The following is a 26,209-nucleotide window of genomic DNA, read 5'->3' as shown; positions in this document are numbered from 1 at the left end:
CTCGTACTAGTTAATAAATTAACAAGACAAACAACACTAATTGATGTGGCGATACCTAACAACAATAATCTACGTAGTAAATTTACTGAAAAGATCGCCAAGCACAGAGATCTGGAAATTCAAATACGAAGACAATGGAGAATGCAAAGTACCCAGACGATACTTATTATTATGTCTACTACTGGAGTCATTCCGAAGACCCTCCTCTAAAGCATAAAAAGGCTGGGTCTAAATGAACATACATGCAGAAAGCTGTACTACTCGCAACGGCCAGATGTGTACGAAATTTCTTGGGAGATACACCTGCATACCAAGTCACCTAGGGCTCGATAACACGGAAAGAGTCCCACTAAAGCTCAATCCTTTTGATACCGTAGGTATCTGGGATGAGTCAATGTTCCCCTTAGAGGGAGTGTGAGCCATATGGCTAAATCTGGATAATAATACGTAGAACTAATTAAGTCGATGGTCTCCAATACACGCTGTACGCAGCCTACGGCGTCTATTGGAGGCGACCGGCTAAGTTGGTGGCCAGTTCAATTCACTGTGTAATTTAAAATTGTTTTAGAATTACTCTGTGCTAACTATTTTCGGTTGTAAGATAGTTTTTGTCCTTAGGGCATAAACTGTTTATTAAATGTAACGAAATTGAACAATTTTCCTACGGCGTGAGGCTGTACGCAGACTACAGCGTCTATTGGAGACCACGGCCTAAAACAATTAGACAAGGACTAAATTGTAATATCCCAAATGAAAGGGTAACACAAAACAAGTCATAAAAATAACAGGCATTTAAAACATCCAAGGCAATTACTGGTTGTTCAGAAAATTATCAAAATTAAGGACACAAATAATAAAAAGAGAAGGATAAATGGACGGTGTTATGCAATAATGTCCTAACCCACACCTCGTACAAAATTGAGATTTTTAGTGAAACAGGTTCCATATGAGGTGTACTGCAGTAAGCAAAAATGTTTTAAGCTGATTGGTGCTCTCATAGACATCTAAGGGAAAACATAGTAACCCACAAATACTATATGTGGCGAATGTATAAATAAGCAAAAGTGTTCTAACCCATCAGTAGGGATAGAGATCATTATTGAAAATGAATCATTATGAATTATTTGACTTGCAAAAACCCATCCTCTTCCCAAACTACCCACTGGTATCGTTTACTACAGGAGGCAATTGAACTTCTATAATTTGGGAATTGCTATAGGAAGCACAGGAAAACGGATGTTTAATGTATGGTTAGAGCATGAAGCTGGCCGAGGAATAGTCCAGGGCGCATCTGTTTTGAGATGGACGTTGAGAGGTGACTCAAATTTTTTTGCAGAAATTGCTTGAAAATAATTCAAATAATAATATTTGAGTTATCCTCCCACTCAAAAAGGTCCGGAACATTGTTTAAATAATTAAAATGTCAAAAAATTTAGGAAAAATTTGACTTTTTTCTTGGTTTTTTGATTATAACTTTCAAAGTATTCACTTTTGAGAAAAGTTGCACTGATATAAAAGTTGCGTAATTAAATTTCCTACAATATAGAATTGGTTAAAATTTTTAAAAATTGTCACCCTTGTTGTAAAATAGCAATAATTGCGAAAAAAACCATAAAAAAACAAGTATTCGCATTTTACGCATTTCAACCATTTATGCTACACGTAGGACCTTCATATTTTACTCTGAAAAACTTTATGATATAGTAAAACAGTACTGTGAATTTTATTAAGATCGGTTTAATAAATTTTGCAAAATAAATTTTGCAATCCAGCTTTCGCAAAAATAATTCATTTTTTAAATGTTACAGGACTGAAAATAAAGCAGATAGCAAGTTGAATTTTTTTTGCTTATAGAAGTATACTGTACCTTTCATTGGCAATTTGCAAAATTAAAATGGCTTAATTACCACGGCGTCAGGAAATTTTTTAAATAAACATTAATTTTTGGTGCTACGCGCAGGACAGCCGTATTCGATTCACACAAGTTGATTTCCACCAAAATTTCTTCCAATCTTTATCTAATATATTATTTTCTTACTCTTTATTTTGTTGTATTTTAATATTTTAATTCCACAAAAATCAAACTAATTTTATTATTGTTTGTGAAATATTGTTTAAACAATTGCATATATTTAAAAATAATAAACTTTTATTCTCTAAGTTAAAATATATGAACAAAGAAAGTTTTTGCTAAAAAAAGTGTTATTTTAAAAGATAGAGAATGTGTTTTTATTTTGCAATAAACAAATTTATTTATTTATATTGAAATGTAATAAAAATTAAAATCTATTAATCATTATCAAATGTCATTGGAATGCCCAATCAGAGCAAACTATCCGCTGTCCTGCGCGTAGCACCAATAATTAATGTTTATTTAAAAAAAATTCTGACGCCGTGGTTGTTAATTGATTTTAATTTTGCAAATTTCGAATGAAAAGTACAGTACACTTCTATACGCAAAAAAATGTCAACTTGATATCTGCTTTATTTTTAGTCCTGTAACATTTTAAAAAAAATTAATTTTTTTGCGAAAGCTGGATTGCAAAATTTATTTTGCAAAATCTATTGAATCGATCTTAATGAAATTTACAGTATTGTTTTATGTATCATAGAGTTTTTCTGGTTGAAATTTGAAGGTACTAAGTTTAGCACAAATGGTTGAAAAAGGTAAAATGCGAATACATGTTTTTGTATGTTGTTTTCGCAATTATTGCTTTTTGCAACAAGGGTGGCTATTTTTTAAATGTCTAACCAATTTTATATTGTAGAAAATATAGTTACGCAACTTTTATGTCAGTAGAATTTTTCTCGGAAATGAATACTTTTAAAGTTATAATCAAAAAACGAAGAAAAAAATCGAATTTTTCATTAATTTTTTGACATTTTGATTATTTAAACAATGTTCCGGACCTTTTTGAGAGGGAGGATAACTCAAATATTATTATTTGAGTTCTTTTCAAGCAATTTCTGCAAAAAAATTTGAGTCACCTCTCAACGTCCAAATGTACTAATATTTTTACAGATGCGCCCTGGTCTAGAACCCAGGAAGTCAGGTCTTGTCTCCATAAGTATATAATTGAAAATGTTAAACCTCCAATTACTACATTAAATTTGTGGTCAGATTCGTGCGGCGGCCAGAACACAAGTATAAAATTGGTACTAATGTTAATGCACGTTTTGCAAAATCATCCCTCACTGGAAGTTATTCAATTAAAATTTTTATTGTCGGGTCATTCCTTTTTACTTAATGATTCCCATTTCGGAGACCTTGAATGTGCATTAAAAACCAACGAAAGAATATACACAGATCAAGACTTATCATCGTTATGAAAGACTGTAGAAACAGAAATAAATTTATTGTTAATATAATGACAAAAGAGGACATGGTATCAGCGGTAAACTTAATAAACGCAGTTACAAACAGAAAGGTTGATATCAATAAACAAAGTATTAGTTGGTTAAAAACACATGAAATTCTACTAAGAAAAGATCAACCAAAAACCTTGTTCATGAAATATAATATTAAAGCGGAAGAGTATATTGAAGTTAATATTGAAAAACATGGAAAAGGCCGCAAATTTAATATACGGGAATTACACCTACCATTGTTGTGGCCAAGCGGTAAACTTTTATCTAAAGAAAAAATAAAAGACTTAAAAGATATTTTAAAAGTAATTCCTCAAGATGCCAGAGCATTTTACAACATTTTAAGATTAACCCCAAGTTCTAACTTTGAACAGGATATAGACGGGCTCGGACGCGAGTTAGATTTTGACATTGACGAAAGTTTTCTTGAGGACTAGATCAAAAAACATATTTAAATTAAATGATTATTAACAAAGTTTAGTGTTTAGATCAGTTTTGCTTGTTTTTATTAAGGTATAATTGTAGTTTTTCAAAAATGTCCTAACCCGCTTTTGACACTGATTTCTCACAAATTTGACACTTTATCTGTATAATCTTAGAATGTAGTATTTTTTCGTTGTCGATCTTATAATTTAAAAAATAAATAAAATTATAAATATCAATAGTCTATTTCTTATTTGAGTTTAAGTTTTAAATCAATTTATCTCCGAAACAACTTTTTGTGGGTTAGTACATTATTGCATAACACCAGCCAAATATCAAAGTTGAAGACGTTCTACAAAACGTTGTACAGCTCCCACGTAATGAACCAATAAAAGACAGCGTCAAAGAAAAAAAAAACGTTGGATCAGAGGTACTACCAAATGCATCCGAAATAAAAAGAGTGTTAAAACAGCTAAAAAATAACGAAGCTCCATAAGACAACGGTATAATTTCAGAGCTTTTCACAACCAGCAAGAGAGTAGTAGCAATCCCAGTGGTGTAGTGGAGCCGGAGCGGTCCGGAGCGTCGCTCCGGCACAGCTTTTGAAGGGGGAGCGGCGCTCCGGCTACGATTTTTTCAATCGAATTTTTTATATAGGACAAAAATAGATCTGAAATTGTTTTATTTAGAAAATATTGTTTTGTCCTTTACTAAGTAATTTTTACACGTTAGTTATCGTGGTTAATCAGTTAAGGCATACGCAGCTACGATTAGGTAGTTCGTAATTGTAAGCGCAAAAGTTGAGCGAGCGACTGGCAGACGGGATAGTTGATGGATAGACATGATAGACATCTCAGCGGTCCGCGCCCAGCACTACCGTGTCCGTGTCACCACAACCCTCCCCCCACCACGGAAGGAGGAATAGCCACAACAATATTGAAATATTGTGTCCTTCTTATCTCTCGCCTCTCCCCCTCGATTTCTCTCTAGCTCACTCGACGCTCCGATCACCCGCGCCCCGCCCGAGGAGCGGTAGCGGAGCGAGCTGGCCCTGTACCATTACCAATTTAGTGTTTCTGCTCCAATTATTACGTTACGTGTCGCGGATACCTACTGGAAGAGGTGAAATAGTTTTAATAGTTGTGTTATCTTTGCCCAACGTCCAAATCTGTTGACATAAGCTACCTGTAGTATCGCTATGGATAACTCTAAACCTAAACAAAAAACTTTAACCTCATTTTTTAGTGCGTCGGTGAAACGTGAACTAAACACGTTAGGCCTACCTAAAGGAACCAAGCAAGATAAATCCAATGTTGTTTCGGTTGATGAATTAGCGATTGGAAACTCTTTAAATAAAAACGAACAAATAAGTGAACCCAGCACATCAACGAATAAGGAAAAAGAAACAAAATGGCCTGACGTTTGGACAGAAGAGATGTGGACTCGTAAGAAGGAAACTTATCCTTGGATAGATTGCAAAGAAGGTAAATTAGGCTGCAAAGTTTGTTTTGAAGTCACAACTATGGGTGCTTTTAAGAAAGAACACGTTTCTTTAAGTCATGAGTGGCGCACATTTCAAGTTAGCTGTTACGGCTCAAGCCGAACTAACCAGCTCAAATCACTTAGAAAAAAAATTATAGAGCACAAACAGTCCAAAGCACATAGTACTGCTCAGGCCATTGTTGAATCCTCTCATAAAAATCCTATTACGCAATTAGTTGATTCTGCAAATACAGCTCACATGGAATCAACTAAAGCTATTTTAGGTCAGCTTACTACATAGCTAAGAACGACCGACCATATAACGATCATTTCGGTTTATTAGAACTTCAAAAACTAAATGGAGTAGATATCGGTGTAGGCCTTCATTCAAGATACAGTGCTGTAGAAATTATTGATCATATATCAAAAGAGATGAAGTTAAGAATATTGAATAAGGTTAAGGAAGTTTCTGGGAAAATTTCTATCATTATTGATGAATCCACCAGCATAAGTTCAAAGTCAGTACTCATAATTTATTTGAAGTGTGAAATAAGTAAAGAAAAGTCCCCTAACATTTTGTTCTTAGATCTAGTTGAACTTCCTGATCAAAGGGCCGAATCTGTTTTTAACAGTACACTTAAGTGCCTTGAACAATATGGGTTTGACAATGGTTATTTAAAACAGAACTTAGTTTCTTTCACAAGTGACGGGGCTAGTGTTATGTTAGGGAAACACTCAGGAGTGGCAAAGAGGTTTTCAACTTTGTACCCTGATATAATCGTTTGGCACTGTTTAAATCACAGATTGGAATTGGCTATTGGGGACGCAGTCAGCGAAGTGGCCGGAGTGAATCATTTCCAGATATTTATGGACAAACTGTACTCGCTGTACAGCGCCTCTCCAAAAAACAAGCGTGAGTTAAAAGACTGTGCACAAGAACTTGACATTCAGATGAACAAAATCGGAAGAGTGTTGAGCACAAGATGGGTAGCCAGTAGCTTTCGTACCGTTTCGGCTGTGTGGTTTGGCTTTCAAGCTTTGGCAAACCATTTCTCTAAAGCCATAAACGATCCTGACAGAACATCGACTGAAAAAAGCAAATATAGTGGTTTATTAAATAGGCTAACATCTCAGAGTTTTCTACTAAACTTGGCCTTTATGTTTGACATTCTTGCTGAATTGGCTTTGTTATCAGAGAGCTTAGAGAATAGAAACACTTCTATTGTGTATGCAGACAAACTGATAAACAGATCCGTAAGATATTTAGAGCACTTAAAGGAGAAGCCAGGCACGAAAGTTCTGGAAGCACAAATCGCCATAAAAGAAGGAAATTTTGCATCAGTTGTGTTAAAAACTAATCCAAAAATTGTATCGTTCAATGGACAGCAACTTATTTCTAGTGTTATAAATAACCTAAAGCAAAGAATGTTTGTCACCACATTTGATGGGGAAGCCCAATATGAAGATCTTATAAACTCTTTTAAAGTATTAGAACCTGAGTATTGGCCAACCTGCATTCCACCAAGTTTTGGTCAAACTCAAGTAGAGCAACTGTGCAAGAGATTTAAATTGAACGTCAACAAAGCTGTCTCTGCCTACAGAGACTATTTGGACAACAGCCGACAAGTGCCTGATGGATTGCAAGAACTGTTAAACTGCACTAAAATAATACCTTGCAGCTCAGCTGATTGTGAACGGGGTTTCAGTTGTATGAACAATATGGTTACACCATCAAGAAACGCTTTGACTGTTGCTCATGTATCATCATTGATGTTCACAAAAATCCAAGGTCCACCTCTCCAAGAATGGCAGCCTGAGACGTACGTCACTAAATGGCTGAGGAGCCACCGGTCTGCAGACGATTCCAGGACAAGAGTTGCAGAAAACCCAAAAAAGAACGCAAAGAAGGATGCATTTTGGCACTTACTTTGAGTATGTATGTTATAATTAATCTGATGTATTTATTATATGTATTTTGTTAAATACACAAGTTATTTGTACTGTATGTAGTTTTTTCAAATAATTCTTAATTTTTTTGGCACAGATTATAATGTTTGTGTGTGTTAAATAATAAAAAATATATATACTAATGTAACTTGTGGGTGTATTTTTTCACAATAATAAATTAATACTACTGAAAATGAAAACTTAGTCATTTACAATATTTGCCTAACTTACACCAGTGTTTTTTTAATTTTTCTCAGCAAGGCTTCCAACTTAAATTATAGAGTTTTTAAGGTAGATTATTATGGTTTGATACCTTAAAAACAGTTTTTAAGGTATCAAACTGTAATAATCTACCTTAAGAAAGTCTTACCATATTTTAAAGTTAAAATTATTCTTTGGAGGAGAATGTGTAGGAGGCCCTACTGTAACTACTATCACTCTAAAAGATCATTAATTAGTTTAATTATTAAACTTTTCAAAACATTTGCCAAAGGGCCTTAAAACTCACGATTTGGGTAGTAGGCTAATTTTCAAAAATTTTCCGGTAGAGGTATAGCTCCGGCACAGCTAATTTTACCACTACACCACTGAGCAATCCCAATACTAACAGAGCTATTTAATGATGTCTGCATAATATCAAAATCTCTAAGAACTGGAAAAAGTCAAGCAATATTCTTACTCAACTACAAGTGCTACCTACTACCAAAAGTGGACAAAGGGCCTAGCCGGGTAAGATGATGAAAAGTGCCCCCAACTCGATTCGAATTCCATATAGGTCACCGTTTAGCATATATAGTGAAACTAACTTTCTGAAATTTTTAGCCCCCTAGGTGGTCATGTGACCCACCTAGAACCTAATTAGGCTTTTTATGTTTTTATTTTTTATCTCAGCCGCATCGAGAACTAGCGAAAAACTTTAAATAAAAAAATTTGTAAGATTTAAAAAGTTCTGTGCGAAATTTTTTTTTTTAATTTTTGGCGGGAAATTTAAATTTTAGAACGATTTTAAAATTTTAAATGAGTATAAAAAAATAACTAAGACATCTGTTTTCACGAAAAAAATATATAACGTGTATTTTTGCATAATATTTCACCCTGAATTTTTTCAAATTTTTAAAATTGGTGAAACGCACCTTCAAAAATAAAAAACCGGGTAAATTTTTCGGTATTTTTTTTTTCGTTTTTTATACAATTTTATATATGTTTTTCAAAAAAGGTAACACCATCACTGGAGCAGGTAAAAAATTTAAAAAGAATTGGGGTTTGCTTAATAAAAATTTTTTGTAACACCATCCATTTTCAAGATACAGGGCGTTGAAGAAAACAAAATTTTACACATTTTTTACGATTTTGCCGAAACTGCAAATGTTTGGCAACATTGTAATAAAACTTGGCGGGTTTTAAAAGGTAGTTATTGTGCATTGTGCATGTTTTGACATACAATTAAGGATTTGATATTCATCATTGGCGCGCTTAGGGGTAATGGTCTGAACTTTTCAAAGGAAAAAAGATAGTACGCCAGTGACTATTTCAAATTAACAATCATTTTTAAATTCCTCATTCAATTTGCGATAAAAAAACTATCTTATTATTTTTTCATACGAGGTGCCGTTTTGCTGCAAAAAATAAAATATCTTATCGCTTCCAAAGTATTCGAATTAGTTTTTATAATGGACGTACGAGTTTACGTATGTAGATGTAGAAACTACTAATAGAAGTTCGAATACTTTGTAAGGGTTAAGATGTTTTATTTTTTGAATAGAAATGGCGGGTCGTATGAAAAAATAGGAAGATAGATTTTTTGTCACAAATTAAACGAGGAATTCAAAAAGGATTGTTAATTTGAAATATGTCAGTGGCGTACTATCTTTTTTCTTTAAAAAGTTTAGACTATTACCCGTATACGCGCCAATGATAAATATAAAATTCTTGATTGTATGTCAAAAAATGCACAACAACTACCTCTTAAAACTCGCCAAATTTTATTACAATGTTGCCAGTAGTTTCGGCAAAATCGTAAAAAATATGTAAAATATTGTTTTCTTCAACGCCCTGTATATTGAAAATGTATGGGATTACAAAAATTTTTTATTAAACGAACCCCAATTATTTTTCAGTTTTTTACTTATTCTAGTGACGGTATTACCCTTTTTGAAAAATATGTATAAAATTGTATCAAAAACGAAAAAAAAAACCGAAAAAATGCGGTTTTTTATTTTTAAAGGTGCGTTTCACCAATTTTAAAAATTTAAAAAAATTCAGGGTGAAATATTATGCAAAAATACACGTTATATATTTTTTTTTTGTTAAAACGAATGTCTTAGTTATTTTTTTATACTCATTTAAAATTTTAAAATCATTCTAAAATTTAAGTTTCCCGCCAAAAATTAAAAAAAAAAATTTCGCACAGAACTTTTTAAAGCTTACAACTTTTTTATTTAAAGTTTTTCGGTAGTTCTCGATGCGGCTGAGATAAAAAATAAAAACTTAAAAAGCCTAATTAGGCTCTAGGTGGGTCACATGACCACCTAGGGGGCTCAAATTTTTAGAAAGTTCGTTTCGCTATATATGCTAAACGGTGACCTATATGGAATTCGAATCGAGTTATGGGGAACTTTTCATCATCTTACCCGGCTAGGCCCTTTGACCCAAAAGCAATATAAACCCAATATCGTTCCTCGCTCATGGGACCAAACTGTTTATAACAATAAAGTTATACTCCAAATCTAGGCATCTAATTTTTTTATTTTAAATAATACTAATCTAATACTATTTGTTGCTTTTGCTTTATTAGCTATAACATTTTATTTTTCTAGGTGTCCCCTAAAGATATGGCTGACCACACTTTGAAGCTGACAATTATAGACGGGGGTCGAACAAAAAAGAAGGCAGAGATAGGTCACATAACGTTTCCATTAAAAGATTTAGAAATAGGAGATGGTTTAGAACAACAGCTATTTAAGATGGACTTGGAGAAGGTAACTCAATCTAAAAAAATTAATCAACAATAGAATAGAAGAAGCAGTCGTTTTACTATGAAACGAAATTTGCCAATCTATATTTTTGCTAATAGCAGGAGAAGAAAATATGCTAAATTTGCAGTTTTTTGAGCGTTATGGTATTATATAATCAGTCCGATTGGGTTGTGAAGAGTAGGTCCTAAAACCAAAAAAAAGTTAAGTAAAGTTTTCCATTTGAGTGGGGACTTTCGATTTTTGAATTTAATTTTCCATTTCCAACAATCGTTTTTTCCGACTATATTTATAATTCGAAAAAATGTCTCGAATAAAAGTTGCTTATTTTTACGCAAAGAATCCAAATCTACAATAAAAATTGGGGGCTTCTATTTAAGATTTTAAAGTAACCCCCACCCCTGCTTCGTGGGGGTCGTGTTTGGTGCCATTCGATAGATTTTCCAAAAATATTGAATACGTGTATTTTGCAGTTTTTAGCTCTGATGTTGATTTCGCGAAATATCGCGGGGTTCGTATTTAAAATTTTAAATTTACCCCGACCCCACTCCGTGGAGGATCGTGTTTGATATTATTCGATAGATCTTTGAAAAATACTGAAAATACGTATTTTTTAGTTTTTCGATCTGACGTTCATTTTAAAAAATATTCGCTTTTTTCTTGTGAAACTTTGTGACTCTTTCTTTAGGTGTAATTTGTTTAGGGATTCATGAATAGGCCATATTTATTACGTATATCTAGATAGGGATGACGGTTGTTGACAAAACACCTGTTTTCGGGTATACTATACCGGTTTTTTTCTACTTACGATTTAACCTGTGGTTATTCCAAAAACCGGTGTTCGGTTTTTTAATCAATAGCCAATACACATTAGGTTACAATGTTATATTTACATTGCTTTTGACTTCGCGATACTCCATTCGAATGGGTATCAATATTATCGATATCGATACTATTGAAAGAATATCTATCTGTAGTAGGCAAGTATGAAATGCAGGCATTCTTGCAAAAGCCTAGTCATTTTCGTAATAACTAGGCAGTTTGTATAACGTTTTAATTTTTACAAAATGGCTTCACACTTTTAGGCATTTGCAAAACCACCGGCAACGTGAACGTTTTTACAATATTATAATTCTGTCAAACGGTAATTTTATTTTGAAACAGTCTTTCAATTTAGATTATGTTTATAAAATTTATTAAATTTAAATAATAATTATTGCTATGAAATTATTACACCCAGTGATTCTAAACCTTTATTTTATAATAAGGAACAAATATTATTATAAAAATATTAACTTAATTAATTAAGTAAATATTTTGGACTTCAACCATTATTTCACTGGACTTACTGGAAAAGCTATACGAGTTCATTGCACTAATATGCAAAAATGATAATAGTATATTGTGCAACGAGCATTTAATGATGGTCATTATGAAGCAAGTATAAGGGATACGAAATGAGCCGCCTAGCGGCGAGTTTCGCATAGAGCACGAGCTTTATAATGATAATTAAATGCAAGTTGTATACACGGTTTTTTCTATGATCATTCACAACAAAAAATACAGTGATGAGCGCGCTAATAGCACAGGCAAAATAGCACAAAAGATGGAAAACGTATTAAGTTGTGAGATAAAAAGAAATGAAACAAAAGGAAAAAGAAACTAGTCGAGCTGGAAAATTTAGCGATATTAGCTTATAAATTTATATTATATTAATTGTTTCCCACCTTTAGACGTATTGCACGAGTTTGGCAACTACAAATGTCACAGTGACAGTTTTAGTTGACATACTTCTCTGATACCTGTAAAGGTTAATATTATTTATAAGTTAATATAGCTAAATTTCCCAGCTCGACTAGTTTCATTCCTTTTTACCTCACAACTTACTTTTTCCATCTTTTGTGCTATTTTGCAGGTTATTAGGGCGCTCATCACTTATTGGGACCGTGCAAGTTCGGCAAAGCGACCTCTATTTCTACGCTCTGTACTTTTATTCGCACTTTTAATTATATTGGCCAATTATATTAGTCCTGGTTGCTGGATAATTGTCAAGACCATAGTCCAAAAAAATAATAAGAAGAAAAAAATAAGATGCAGGTTATGTTTAGCAAACGTAAACAATTGTATGTAGTAAATAAAATCCGTTATTAAAATGCAGTATTGCAAGCAAAATACAATTAATTAAATTTACCTTTATATAATAATTGCATATCATATCAATATTGTGGAGCAATATATAATTTTTCTGAGTCAATGACAGAAGGTATGAAATATACGTCAATTTGACAATTTCAATTGACAATATGAATTATTTAAGATAGTTGCAATATTTCTCCGCGACTCGCGCATGGTCGTTTCTCGTTTCCCTTTCCAAGTACTTGCACACCGCGAATATTCATTTTTATTAATTTTGAAACGCAAACAAATTAAGTAGTTTGTCAGTTTGCTTACATTTACATATTGAGAACTGTCAAAGCGTATGTATTTGACTCACCATTGGTCACTGCGCGTGTGCCACCCGTGCCACCTTCATCGCGAATGCCATATCGCGATTCTATTGGTTAAAAATCTGTATCGTAATGAAAATCTGTATAATAATGAAGTTAATTATGATACAGGTAGTTAAATTATAATCAAATACTATTGACTGTAATACATCTAACTTCCACAGAAATCTGGAAGCACGTTGCCACTAGCGCCACTGTCGACTTGAGTTGAACTACGTTTTGACAACGTAAAATTTAACGTAAATATTCAAATTTAATTTTATAAACTTTTGAATAACGAGCTCATTTTGCTAAATTAAATTAAAATAAAAATAGTTCAAACACTTATATAAAAACAATAATAAAGCAATTTTATAAATGTAAGGTTAGATTGCTCTGGTTATCCTACTCATACCGCTAGATGGCGCTATTTTTTTGCTTCCTTAAAATTAATGGGAAATGTCAAGAGTTGTATGTATTACAGTCTGTAGTATTTGGTATAATTGATATAAATATTATCGTAGGACAATAGGAAAAATAAAATTATAAAACAATAACAAAAATAAACAACATAACCTAAACTTATATATGATCTGTGCCTAAATTGCAACACTGTTTCAAAATTAAGTTATCCTTTCTGGCAGCTTTGCAAATGCCTAAAAGTGGGTGAAGTAATTTCATAAAAATGAAAACATATAAACGGCCTAGTCATTATGAAAATGACTAGGCTTTTGCAAGAATGCCTGCATTTCATACTTGCCTACGACATATCGATACCAAGATAATCAATCGATATATAAACGGTTCAGAATAACTCACAGCAGGGTACATCTGAATTAATTTCTCATAATGTGCCTGAATTCTGAAATACTGTAGCTTTCGAGATTTGATGGTGGTCTCCGCTATTCTTCATTCTTCTGTGGGCCTTTTCATTTACGACTCGTCAGTCCACAATATCTTATGTATTCAGAGCCGTCCGGTACATTTTTTCAATATGATGCAAGTCTTCGAAATGCCGCCCCTTAAATATAACTTAACTTTTATTTTTATTAATGCAATTGCACAAAATGAGCACACTTTTATTTTAAAAACAAAACATAATTTAAATTAATTTAAATACGTATTAACATTAAATAACATTTACAAAAATTACAATTTTACCCTTCTGACTTTAATTTTGGCAAATTCGTCAATCAGATTGGTGTAGTCTAAAGTAGCAGCAAGTGAGGACTCTATTGAAATGAGTGCTAATTTTTTTAGTTTTGTTTATCTTTGGAGCTTCGTAATAGTATGGTATAACTAGACCCAAACCCAGACATCCAAAGTGAAAGTTATCCTCCAACACCAAATTGTTCTATATGGTCCACATAATGTTCAGAAAAAATCACACTATTTTGAGCGTCGGGTTTGGGGGATAGGGGGGAGAAATCGGTAAATTCGTAGTTTTTATGTTTTTCGTCAATATTTTTAAAACTATGCGGTTGAGCATGAACAAATTTCTATAAAAAAATGTTCTACATTAAATTTGAAAGAAAAAAGGCCCTATGCATAATCCTTATAAAATGAACGGTTCCAAAGTTACGGAGGTAGTATAGTATAATTGGTCCAAAAAGGCCTAACCCAGACATCCAAAGTAAAAGTTTTCCTCCAACACCAAATTGTTCTATATGGTCCACATATTGTTCAGTAAAAAGTTACACTATTTTGAGGGTTTGGGGGGAGATGGGGGAGAAGTCGGTAAATTAGTAGTTTTTTTACGTTTTTCGTCAATATTTCTAAAACTATGCTTTAGCGTAAACAATGTTCTATACAAAAATGTTCTACATGAAATTTAAAACAAAAAAGGTCCTATACATATTTGATATAAAATCAACGGTTCCAGAGTTACGGAGGGTGAAAAATGGAGGTTTTCCATAATTTTTATATTCCATGGGCAATTTATAATATTATTACTGATGAAAGAAATTTTCTTTAACAGGATTGTGCTTTGTAAATAAAATTTGCTATTTTAGTCGCCGATGGTACGTTAGTTATAAGCCCTTGAAGAAAGGTCAACCTCACCACCCAAAATCATCATCAATTGCCCAAATTATATAAAAAGTATCGAAAACCTCCACTTTTAACCGTCCGTAATTGTGGAACCGTTGATTTTATAACAATTATGTATCGGACCTTTTTTGTTTTAAATTTGATGTAGAACATTTTTGTATAGAACATTGTTTAGACTAACTAAAGCATAGTTTTAGAAATATTGAAGAAAAACGTAAAACAACTACTAATTTACCGACTTCTTCCCCATCTCCCCCATCTCCCCTCCCCCCAAACGGGACGCACAAAATGGTGTAACTTTTTACTGAACAATATGTGGACCATATAGAACAATTTGGTGTTGGAGGAAAACTTTTAATTTGGATGTCTGGGTTAGGCCTTTTTTGGACTAATTATACTATACTACCTCCGTAACTTTGGAACCGTTCATTTTATAAGGATTATGCATAGGGCCTTTTTTATTTCAAATTTAATGTAGAACATTTTTGTATAGAAGGTTGTTTATGCTAAACCGCATAGTATTAGAAATATTGACGAAAAACGGCTCAAAATGGTGTGACTTTTTTCTGAACATTATGTGGACCATATAGAACAATTTGGTGTTGGAGGATAACTTTCACTTTGGATGTCTGGGTTATGCCATTATTTGGATCAATAATTGTATCATACTATAAACAGTTTTTAATAATTTTTAATTTTAAAAAACTTCTTTCCCCACTCACTACCTAGACAAGGGTATACTACCTCATAAAATTCTTAGCGATACAACTACATTTGGGTGTACAGAAATAGTTCAAAACTTCTAAAGGTTTCATGGACTATGTTATCATTTGGGATATATCACACAATTCTTCTAGAAGATCATTTGCCTGTATATCCGATTGTTTTTCTATTGAAAGTATCGAATGAAGATTCATACAATATTTTTTAGTGTGTTATCATTTATTTCCCCCAATTTAAAAATATCATTAAAAATTTATTTATTTATGAATTTCTAGAAGTCAAAATCGAACAATCAAAGAATTAATGACAATGTCTAAAATTTAGATGAAAAAATTATTTTAAATATCTTTTTCTGTTAAGAGCTCTTTCGAGCTGGCTCGAATTTCATTTTTCGCTGGAAATTCGGAGCTTATATCAAGATTTTCTGCAATTTCATTAGCATTAATTTTCGTTAGGTCTAGCCAGATCATCTGTAGCTTTTAATTTTTTTTATTTTTCTGACAACCTTTTTGCACAATCTGACAAACTTATAGTTTCATGTTGCAACATCTTCAAGAATGAGACCGAATTTATATTAAAAATAAAATATCATGCCAAAGAACTACACCGCATATAAATTTATAATTTTTAATATTTTTTGCTAATCCTCGTGATTTGACTTTAGTTTCTGTATCTTTGTTGACTTCTTCTATTATTTCGAATAAACCATCATATTATTTCACAAAATCTTAAAGGTTTCAATGCATCTATTCGACTTGACCATCTACTAGTATCGCTTAATGGTTTTAAAGTTAGTTGTGAAACATGTTTTTTTCAGAGCTCCCCAACGCTTTGTAGAACCAGAAAAAAAGTGTACAGCTCTGGTATAATACAAAAAAAGGTTATTGTTTCTGTAGAAGAAGACGATTTTACTTTTAAAACTAAGTTTACAGAGTGACATGCTTCAGCCTAAGGTCAGACAAGCGATAATTTACGGCGCCGTAAGAGCAGTAAAATGAAGCGCCAAAATGGGTCCCACGGTGAGAGTAGTGGATGGCCAGACGAGCTGTAAAATATCGCGCAGCAACAAATGATAGGACCCATTTTTCGCGCTCCATTTTATTGCTCTTACGGCGACGTAAATTATCCCTTGTCTGGCTTTAGCCTTAAACTCGAGTGACACACAACATCGGATATTTTTTAAATGTTCTATTTTGCATACCCTTTCTTATTCCTATGATTATTTTGATGTATTTTCATTTTACTGATTATGCCGCCCCCTTGTGATGCCGCCTGATGCGACTGCATCACCGCATCATAGCACCGCACGGCCCTGTATGTATTTACTGATAAAGAAACTTCTCAAATGCTTTCGATGTTCTGCACATATTTTTGTTATAAATCCACGATTCATCTTCGTAAAAAAGGACAGAAAAGACGTAGCATTCTTTCTTTTATACCAAGAGCGAAGTTGTGGCTCTTGAAGGAGACCCTCATTGGGTTGAATATGGATCTAGTTTTTCCGATGAGCGCTCTTATATCCTTAAGGGAAAATAATTCTTATTATCAGTCTTTCAACTATTCTTATATCCTTAGCCCAATAAATGACCGTTTTGGAGTGTAATTTCCAGGGGCAACTCCGAATTGCATGAAAATTTGGATTTAGGTTCTACTTACCCTCCACTTCAAAGTTGAATTTGTGCCGTTGGTTGCTTTTAGTTGGGGGGTGACATTTACCCCTTCTCGGGGGTGAAAAATGCGTGTTTAAAATAAGGCCGGAAATGGATAAATTGACTTATTTTAAGCACCTTTTGTTTTATAAAGTTTTTTACGTAAGTCAATACTTTTCGAGTTATTAGCGATTTAGAATGTTGATTTTTCGACAAAAAAACTACGTTTTCAGACCGTTTTGCCCAAATAACTCAAAAAGTAAATATTTTATCGAAAAAAATATTTTTAGCAAAAGTGTAGCCCATAAAAAAACGAAAAAAATGGTGTACAAATAAAGTCTATAAATTGAGTAGAGGCAAAGTTGTAGCTCATGAAAAATATGTTCTTATTCGTCTAATTCCAAATCGAATAATTCAATCCAAATCACCGAAGAAAGAAGCGTTTTTCGGGAAAACTTTATTATCATTTTTAAAGTATCGGAAAAAACTTATTAGTGTTGTTTTTTACAAAAGTTTACGGCATAAAAAAATAAACGAGTTACAGTGAAAAAAGGAGTTGGCCCCTTTTTATTGGTAAAAAAATCGTGAAAACCTCCCTCTATTTAGCACCCTAAATGAAATTAATCGTTTGGCTTTACCATCTATTTTAACTGTATGTGTATTGTTTATATGATCTGTAAGTTTGATTGGTTTGAAGTGCTTATTTTTAAAAACATTTGGTTTTATAGTAAAAAAAATGTTTCTAAAAATTTTTGAAAATTTAATTTTTTCAAAATATCTTAAAAATATTAGTGATAAGAAAAATCTTGAAGAGTAAAAAATGTAGGTTTTGCTATTATAAATGCTAGTTTCATTTTGTTTCTCCGTAAGACAAAAATTGGTTAAGATATGGCTGTTCAAAATTTGCATACACTCGTGATTAGTGACCCATTCAAGCTTTCTCAATTATAACCCTTTCAAAAATAAACACTGGTGAGACTGACAGATCATATAAAAAATAGATAGGTAAGTAAATTGTTTGTAAAGCGGTAGCGATTAGTTTCATTTGGGGAGCTAAACACGGCGAGATTTTCATGATTTTTTACAAAAAAAAGAGGGCCAACTTTATTTTGAGCGTAACTCACTTATTTTTAATGCTAAAACTTTTGTTAACAATTAAAACAAAGCTTTTTATAAACACTTTAAAAAATTTTAAATGGGTTTTTCCCAAAAAGTGCTTAATTTTTCGGTGATTTCACCTTGAAATATTCGATTTGGAATTAGACGAATAAAAACGAATTTTTCATGAGCTACAACTTTGTTTTAATTTGATTGACAGACTTTACTGATACACAATTTTTTTGGGTTTCTTATAAGCTACACTTTCGCTCAGGATATTTTTTTCGATAAAATATTTACTTTTTGAGTTATTTGCGAAAAACCGTCTGAAAACGTAATTTTTTTGTCGAGAAATCAACATTTTCAATGGCAAATAACTCGAAAAGTATTGACTTAAGTAAACAACTCTACCGAACAAAAGTTGCTTAAAATCAGCCAATTTATCCATTTCCGGTCTTATCTTGAACGTATGTTTTTTCACCCCCGAGAAGGGGTGATTATCACCCCCCAAGTAAAAGCAACCAACGGCACAATTTCAACTTTAAAGTGGAGGGTAAGTAGAACCTAAATCCAAATTTTCATACAATTCGGAGTTGCCCCTGAAAATTACACGGTATCGCCGAATTTCCCGTTCATTTACTGGGCTACCTGCCCAGGTTTTTGAAAAATATTAAATACATGTTTTTTTGTGTTTCATTTGGAAGTGTATTTCTCGAGATATTAAACCGTTTCTATAATTTACCTATGTTATCAGGATAAATCGTTTCTCCCATTTATAGCGCCATCCACCTGCCACAGTTCGAAAAAATGTCTCGAATAAAAGTTGCTTATTTTTACGGAAGGAATCCAAATCTGCAATAAAAACTGGGGGTTTCTATTTACTATTTTAAAGTTACCCCCACTCTACCTCTAGGGGTTGGAGTGGGGGTGTTGTTTAGTGTTATTTGATAGATTTTTGAAAATCATTGAATATGTATTTTTCAGTTTTTCGATCCGATGTTTATTTTGCGAAAAACTCGACCGTTCCGCTATTTTTGGGACACCCTATATGTAAACAATTAAAAATTGTTTAAATACAGTGTGTCGCATTTAAGATGAAGGCAGCTCTATATTTCCATATTTCGGCTATCAAAATAAATACAGATCTGAAGTTTTGCACAGCCATACAGGTTAAAGGTTTACATTTTTTAAGATACTCAACTGAAATTTAAATTTTAATCGCGGCCTACTGAAAATCCACAAACATGGTAAATGTTCTATATTTTATTTCGTGTCAAAGATATCGGAAAAAGTTATTTAAAAAAGTATTTCCAAATCTTATTCTAACCCCTCATACCAAACTGCATGACAAAATTGGCATCACACTTTTAATTTTTTCAGTATTTGTAGTCAGGACCCTAAAATTCGTCTGTCCCGAGATGCACCTCGGGCCAGCCAATTTTAAGTTTTAGGATCCTGACTACAAATAATGAAAAAATTAAAAGTGCGAATTTTGTCATGAAATTTGGTATGTTGGGTTAGAATAATATTTAGAACAAACTTTTTCCGATATCTCGAACGCCAAGCAAAATATCGAAAATTTACCCTGTTTGTGGAGTGACAGTAGGCTGCGTTTAAAATTTAAAAATTTACATTTCAGCTGAGTATCTTATTAAAAAATGTGAACATTTAACCTGTATGACTGTGCATTGTGCAACACTTCAAATCTGTATTTATTTTGATAGCCAAATTCTAGGGCTGTCTATATCTTAAATGCGACACACTGTATATATGGCATTTATTTTTGTAAATAATTTGGTTTTTGAACCATAAAATGATAGACCGTTCTTGGACAAAAATTTAATAGTTGCTATTATTCGTTGAAGAACGTTTCTAAAATGTTCCTTTTCTTCTAAATGGCTTTTTCCCATTAATGTTACGATTTGTCTTACTGTACCTACTACTTCTCTTGACTACGTACCAATTGATCAAATATATTCAGGAGATCGCTCATGTTGAGTAACTGTTCTATTGATATTTTTCCAGTCATTATACCCATCTAAAGTTAAAAAAACAATAATTTTCGTGGAAATCAGTTTACAAATGTAACAATAAACACGTCTACATTTAGGAATGTTAACTAACCACTCGAGTAGAATTTTTTCCCCATTCGCTTTAATTTTATAAAAACATTCACTTTGCAAATGTCTGGTTTTATTATTATCCAGTTGTATAATACATTCACTAATTTTATCAATATATTCATTCGGTCGATTATTTATAAGATATTGTTGGAATTACAGATTTAAATGTTTTGGCCAATCCCCTATATCGCTAGGAAAAGAGTTATTGACATTGTCGTTTTCTATAGGAGATGATGGAGAGATACTTGTGACAGATAAAGTCGCTTGAAAATCAACAGTGAAGTCATCATTTATCATTTGCTGTTCGTAAAATAAAAGAATTTTGAAAATTTATTTAAATAAAAAATTATTTTTAGTAATCTTCCCGGGCCCTATTAAAATGCGGGCCCGAGGCAGGTGCCTCACGGGCCTAGTGGTAAAATAGGCCCTGCAGGTAGCTGTAGTTCATCACCCTTTCTACTGTGGTTTGGTTGACGTAGATTTGACTTTCTGTTATCTATTTCTGATTAATTATCATTAGCTTTGTGCTCTCTGTGCTTCAGTAACTGAATAACAGAAAAACTTCAGGTAAGGGCGGAATACCAAATACCGTACTACAGAGGTGTAACCAGAATGATCCTAAGGGGGGGGGGAGTAATGGTGTGTTAAGCGTATAGAGCTCAAAGTACATCCAAATGGGGGCGGGGGTTATAACCCCCATTGGGGGAGCCATACCGAGCTAACAGACCGACGTGTTAATTACGTGAATTTTGGGTACATTTGTCACCAATATACGTAAATTGCTTACGTGAATTTCACGTGAAAATTTGGTTGGAATGTCACAATGATAATACGTCTTTAAATTACGTGAATAACTCGTCTTCAATAGACGTGTTATTTACCTTAAATAGCAATAAAATGTTTCGGGAAATTCACGTTGCAAATAATTGTTTATTAACGTATCTTTTAGGGAATGTATATTAGTATTCACGTGAAAGATACGTCCTCGGTTCACGTAAATTATTCGACCTTAATTAACTTATGAATCACGTAATTATTACCCTCATATGATATAAATAAAACAAGCATATAAAGTATTAACAATGTATTTATTTAGTAGAATTTAGAGACTTTAAAACATTTGTCTTGTATAATTATTATACAAGATAATGAACCAAAAATGCTACCGACCTACAGACACATTAAAAAATTTGCCAACACAAAACACAACACAGGTCACTTTTTATTTTGACGACACTTTCTTGTTTTTTTCACGACGCTTCAACCCTCGAGCAGTGAGGTAAACGTTAATACGAAAGACATTATTATAAATAAACCCGCCTAAAATAAAACGAGCGAAATAAAGCTCTTCACGTTTCACTTTCACTTTTTGTTGTGAGAAATGTGAGAAGCTGATATTAGAGGTTATGATCATCGATTATGAAAATCGATTATTTTTAAATTACAGTTAAACTATTCTACTTACTTTAAATTAGTATTACGTATTTTCTTTTTGTTTTTAAATTTCTTCTACTATTAACTAATTGGTCTTACTAAAAATGTATTTCAATACCAGAATAATAAAAAATAATCCTATCGAAACGTATCTATTATCCGATAAATCGATTAATTTAGTTTTCGAACCAACTATGTTAATCACGTACCGTGGTCACGTGATAATATTTAAAGGAGGAAAAAGGCTTGGTAGTACGTCATCACCGCGCGCGATTTGAAAATTAGACTCAACAACATTTTAGCTCCTGTGTTACTTTTAAAGAAAAAAATAGTAAAAATAGCTTCAAATCAAGGTTGGATTGAAATATTTATGCTAAATGATTTTAAAAGCGAAATCATAAACTTTTTGTTTAAATATTTGTATTATTTACATTACTTTTACGTGAAATACATCTAATTTTTCGACGTCCATAAAATACAGTGAGTAAAATTCAACCGATACGTATTTAACCAACACCGTTGTAAAATTTTGTTTTCAAAAATCTTTCTCAAAATTTAACCAAAGGAAGTTATTTCTGTTTCGTGATTATTACGTGAAATAAACGTACCTTTGCGATGTAACCGACATTCACACGTATTATAAAAAACATGTACTATATTCGTCATTATGATTTTATATTATTCTAATGTCAAACATGTATAAAGGAAGCACTAATATATAGGTGAATGATTTGGCACTGAAATACGTTTTTTCCCGTCATAAATCACCGAGTTACGTATTCGTTGAAATTTGCCGTAAATTTAACGTAATCATCACGTAACTGGGCTCAAACCTGTTTGCTGGGTACCCATGCGGCGTAATAACATATATTTAATGACAGAATGCTTTAAAACATTTTGCACCAGAATTCGTAACCCTTCTTAGGATGTTTTCTGGTGTTCTGCGACAAGGTCATTTAAATAATTATATCAAGAATGTATGAGACAAATTATCGATAAATATTATCCATTAAACCAATAATATTTGTATATATGATCTTAATGATAATATTTTTCGCGGAATTAATTACGTCTAATAACTGCTATTATCAAGTAGGTATATGATTCAGTCCACTAACGATTTGAACTATAACGGAAAAAATTAATCTCAAAATACAAGGCAGTAATTTCACTTTCACTTCGTGATACAGGTACTTTAAGTGACGGGCGGTACTATGTAAATAAAAACTATGTAACCAACAACAAACTGTTAGCGTACCCGGAAGAATATTAGCCGTGGTTCGACAATTTTCTTTATTTAACAATAAATGTTTATCCACATGGTACTTCTAATACTTATTTTTGTATCGTCTATTTTCGTCATTATTACCCCAGGCTGTGGGTGAAAAAACGTGATATAATTCAGGAATTTCTGAAACCTATCAGGTGTTGTAAAAGACGATGCCAGGAATAACTTATACTAAAATGTGACCAAAAATATTGTGAGCTTTTTTTTTTAATTGCGATTTTCATTTGTTAAATTTGCAATTTTTAAAGATTTTTAATTTTACAGCTTAGGATATTAATTTTAGAGAAAAACTTTTTGATAGAAAGTTGTAGTAAATTAAAAAACCTACAATTTGAGCTATGGTAAGTTTAATTTCGTTTATTGGTTATTGCAAAACAGCCTGCGAAAAGTCCAAAAGGGTCGTTTTTTACAATTGCGTTATTTATTGTACAAATATTTTTTTTTATTTTTTTAAAGCTTTAAAATGAAGATCTTTCAATTCCAAACATAAAACAAAATTGTAAGGCCGGATTAACGAATTTGTTGCTTAGATATTATAAATTGTTTATCCCAAGAGGTAAAATGTCGAAGGCTATAACTTTTTGAAAAAAAATCTTAGAGAGTTGGTGAAACATCCAATCTCCTTCTAAAGAGTTATATTTTCATATTCTGATGTAAATAAATGCGTAAAACATTTTTAAACCTCTAATTTTTGGGTTTGAAAATAAGGGGGCAAATTTCGTTATAAACATTTAGAGCTGAAGCAGCCCAGTACATCCTATAAGTTTTTAAATTACAGATTACTGTTGATGAAGACGAACCGAAGATTTATAAAAAAATAAAAAATTTCTACGACCAAATGAAGCCGAGCTAAATGTTGGGTTTGAAAATAAGGGGGCAAATTTCGTTATAAACATTTAGAGCTGAAGCGGCCCTGTACATCCTATGAGTTTATAACTTACAGATTATTGTTGCTGAATACGAAGCGAAGATTTATAAAAAAATAAAAAAAATTTACAACCAACTGAAGCCGAGATAATTGTTTATTTTTTCTTAAATCGTAGTGCCTTTATTTATAACAATTAAGAAATTATTTTACAGTCATTGACTAAAGAATATTATCTTAAAATAAAAATTATTATAACTTAAATTACATTTAATTATTAAAGATTATTTTTAAAATCGATGCTTTTGCGAGCGGCCGAATTTTGCAAATCGCCCGGCTCGCTTCAAATCCGCGCGCTCGGAAATTTTTTACTTAACTTGTATTAAATTTTGACCGAAAACAATTTAATAATAAAACCATTATAATATACAGTATATTTACCACTGTATTTGTTTTTCTTGATAAACTTTTATATGTGAAATCTCATTTCTGAAGAAATAATATTACAAATATGATGCATATATATGAAATATATAACTATATTTTTAATTTTTTCATTGTTATATAAATATAATAATAATAATGTTACTTTTTATTATATAATATAAAACTTTTTCTTCTTGTAGTGACTATCCGTTTAGGATGTTGGCGACCATCATGGCAATTTGGCAAACCCCATTTGGAAACTGAGAACCAGGAAGGCGAAGGATTGTCTTGCTATAAAATTTACTTACTTCGTTCAACACAACAACTACAAATCTTTTTAGAGCAGCAGTACCGATTTAGTGTGCAAGTACAGATTGAAATGATGGTCGCCAACATGCAAAACGGATAGTCACTACAAGAAGAAAAAGTTTTATATTGTATAATAAGAAGTAACATTATTATTATTATATTTATATAACAATGAAAAAATTAAAAATATAGTTATACATTTCATATATATGTATCATTTTTGTAATATTATTTCTTCAGAAATGAGATTTCACATATAAAAGTTTATCAAGAAAAACAAATACAGTGGTAAAGAGACTGTATATTATAATGCTAATATTATTAAATTGTTTTCGGTCAAAATTTAATACAAGTTACGTAAAAATTTTCCGAGCGCACGGATTTGAAGCGAGCCGGGCGATTTGCAAAATTCGGGCGCTCGCAAAAGCACCGATTTTAAAAATAATTTTTAATAATTGAATGTAACTATATTTTATAATAATTTTTAATTTAAGATAATATAAGTCTTTCTTTAGTCAATGACCGTAAAATAATTTCTTAATTGTTATAAATAAAGGCACTACGATTTAAGAAAAAAGAAACAATTATCTCGGCTTCAGTTGGTGGTAGAAAATTTTTATTTTTTTTATAAATCTTCGTTTCGTCTTCAGCAACAATATTCTGTAAGTTAGAAACTCATAGGATGCACAGGGCCGCTTCAGCTCTAAATGTATATAACAAAATTTGCCCCATTATTTTCAAGCCCAACATTTAGCTCGGCTTCAGTTGGTCTTAGAAATTTTTTATTTTTTTATAAATCTTCGTTTCATATTTAGCAACAATAATCTGTAAGTTAAAAACTCATAGGAGGTACAGGGCGGCTTCAGCTGTAAATGTTTATAACGAAATTTGTCCCCTTATTTTCAAACCCAAGAATTAGAGGTTTAAAAATATTTTAACGATTTATTTACATCAGAATATGAAAACATAACTCTTTAGAAGGAGATTGGATGTTTCACCAAGTCTCTAAGATTTTTTTTCAAAAAGTTATAGCCTTCGACATTTGACCTCTTGGGATAAACAATTTATAATATCTAAGCAACAAATTCGTTAATCCGGCCTTACAATTTTGTTTTGTGTTTGGAATTGAAAGATCTTCATTTTAAAGCTTTAAAAAATAAAAAAATCATTTGTACAATAAATAACGCAATTGTAAAAAAGGCCATTTTGGAGCTTTCGCAGGCTGTTTTGCAATAACCAATAAACGAAATTAAACGTACCATAGGTCACATTGTAGGTTTTTTAATTTACTACAACTTTCTATTAAAAAGTTTTTCCCTAGAATCAATATCGTAAGCTGCAAAATTAAAATCTTTAAAAATTGCAAATTTATTAAATGAAAATCGCAATAGAAAAAAAAGCTCACAATATTTTTGGTCACATTTTAGTAGAAGTTATTCCTGGCATCGTCCTTTACAACACCTGATATGTTTCAAAAATTCCTGAATTATATCCTGAAATCGACCTATTTTTCACCCACAGCCTGGAGTACATAGTGTAAGAGCTAGTGAACCCTCCGACTAACGGTCG

General features: G+C 32.1%; 1 protein-coding gene across 1 annotated transcript in view; it reads left to right on the top strand.

Annotated features, from left to right (window-relative positions):
- Positions 1-26,209, top strand: part of LOC114329602 (synaptotagmin-15-like) — a 465,421-nt gene that overhangs the window by 103,744 nt on the left and 335,468 nt on the right. Inside the window, exon 4 of the mRNA XM_050657061.1 lies at positions 10,035-10,196. Coding sequence (XP_050513018.1) covers positions 10,035-10,196 — 162 coding nt within the window. The remainder of the gene's footprint in view (positions 1-10,034; positions 10,197-26,209) is intronic.

Source organism: Diabrotica virgifera, chromosome 7, assembly GCF_917563875.1.
Source record: "Diabrotica virgifera virgifera chromosome 7, PGI_DIABVI_V3a".
NCBI lineage: Eukaryota > Metazoa > Arthropoda > Insecta > Coleoptera > Chrysomelidae > Diabrotica > Diabrotica virgifera.
The sequence above is the reverse complement of the archived record's forward strand: the minus strand, read 5'-3'. Positions and strand labels throughout refer to the sequence as shown.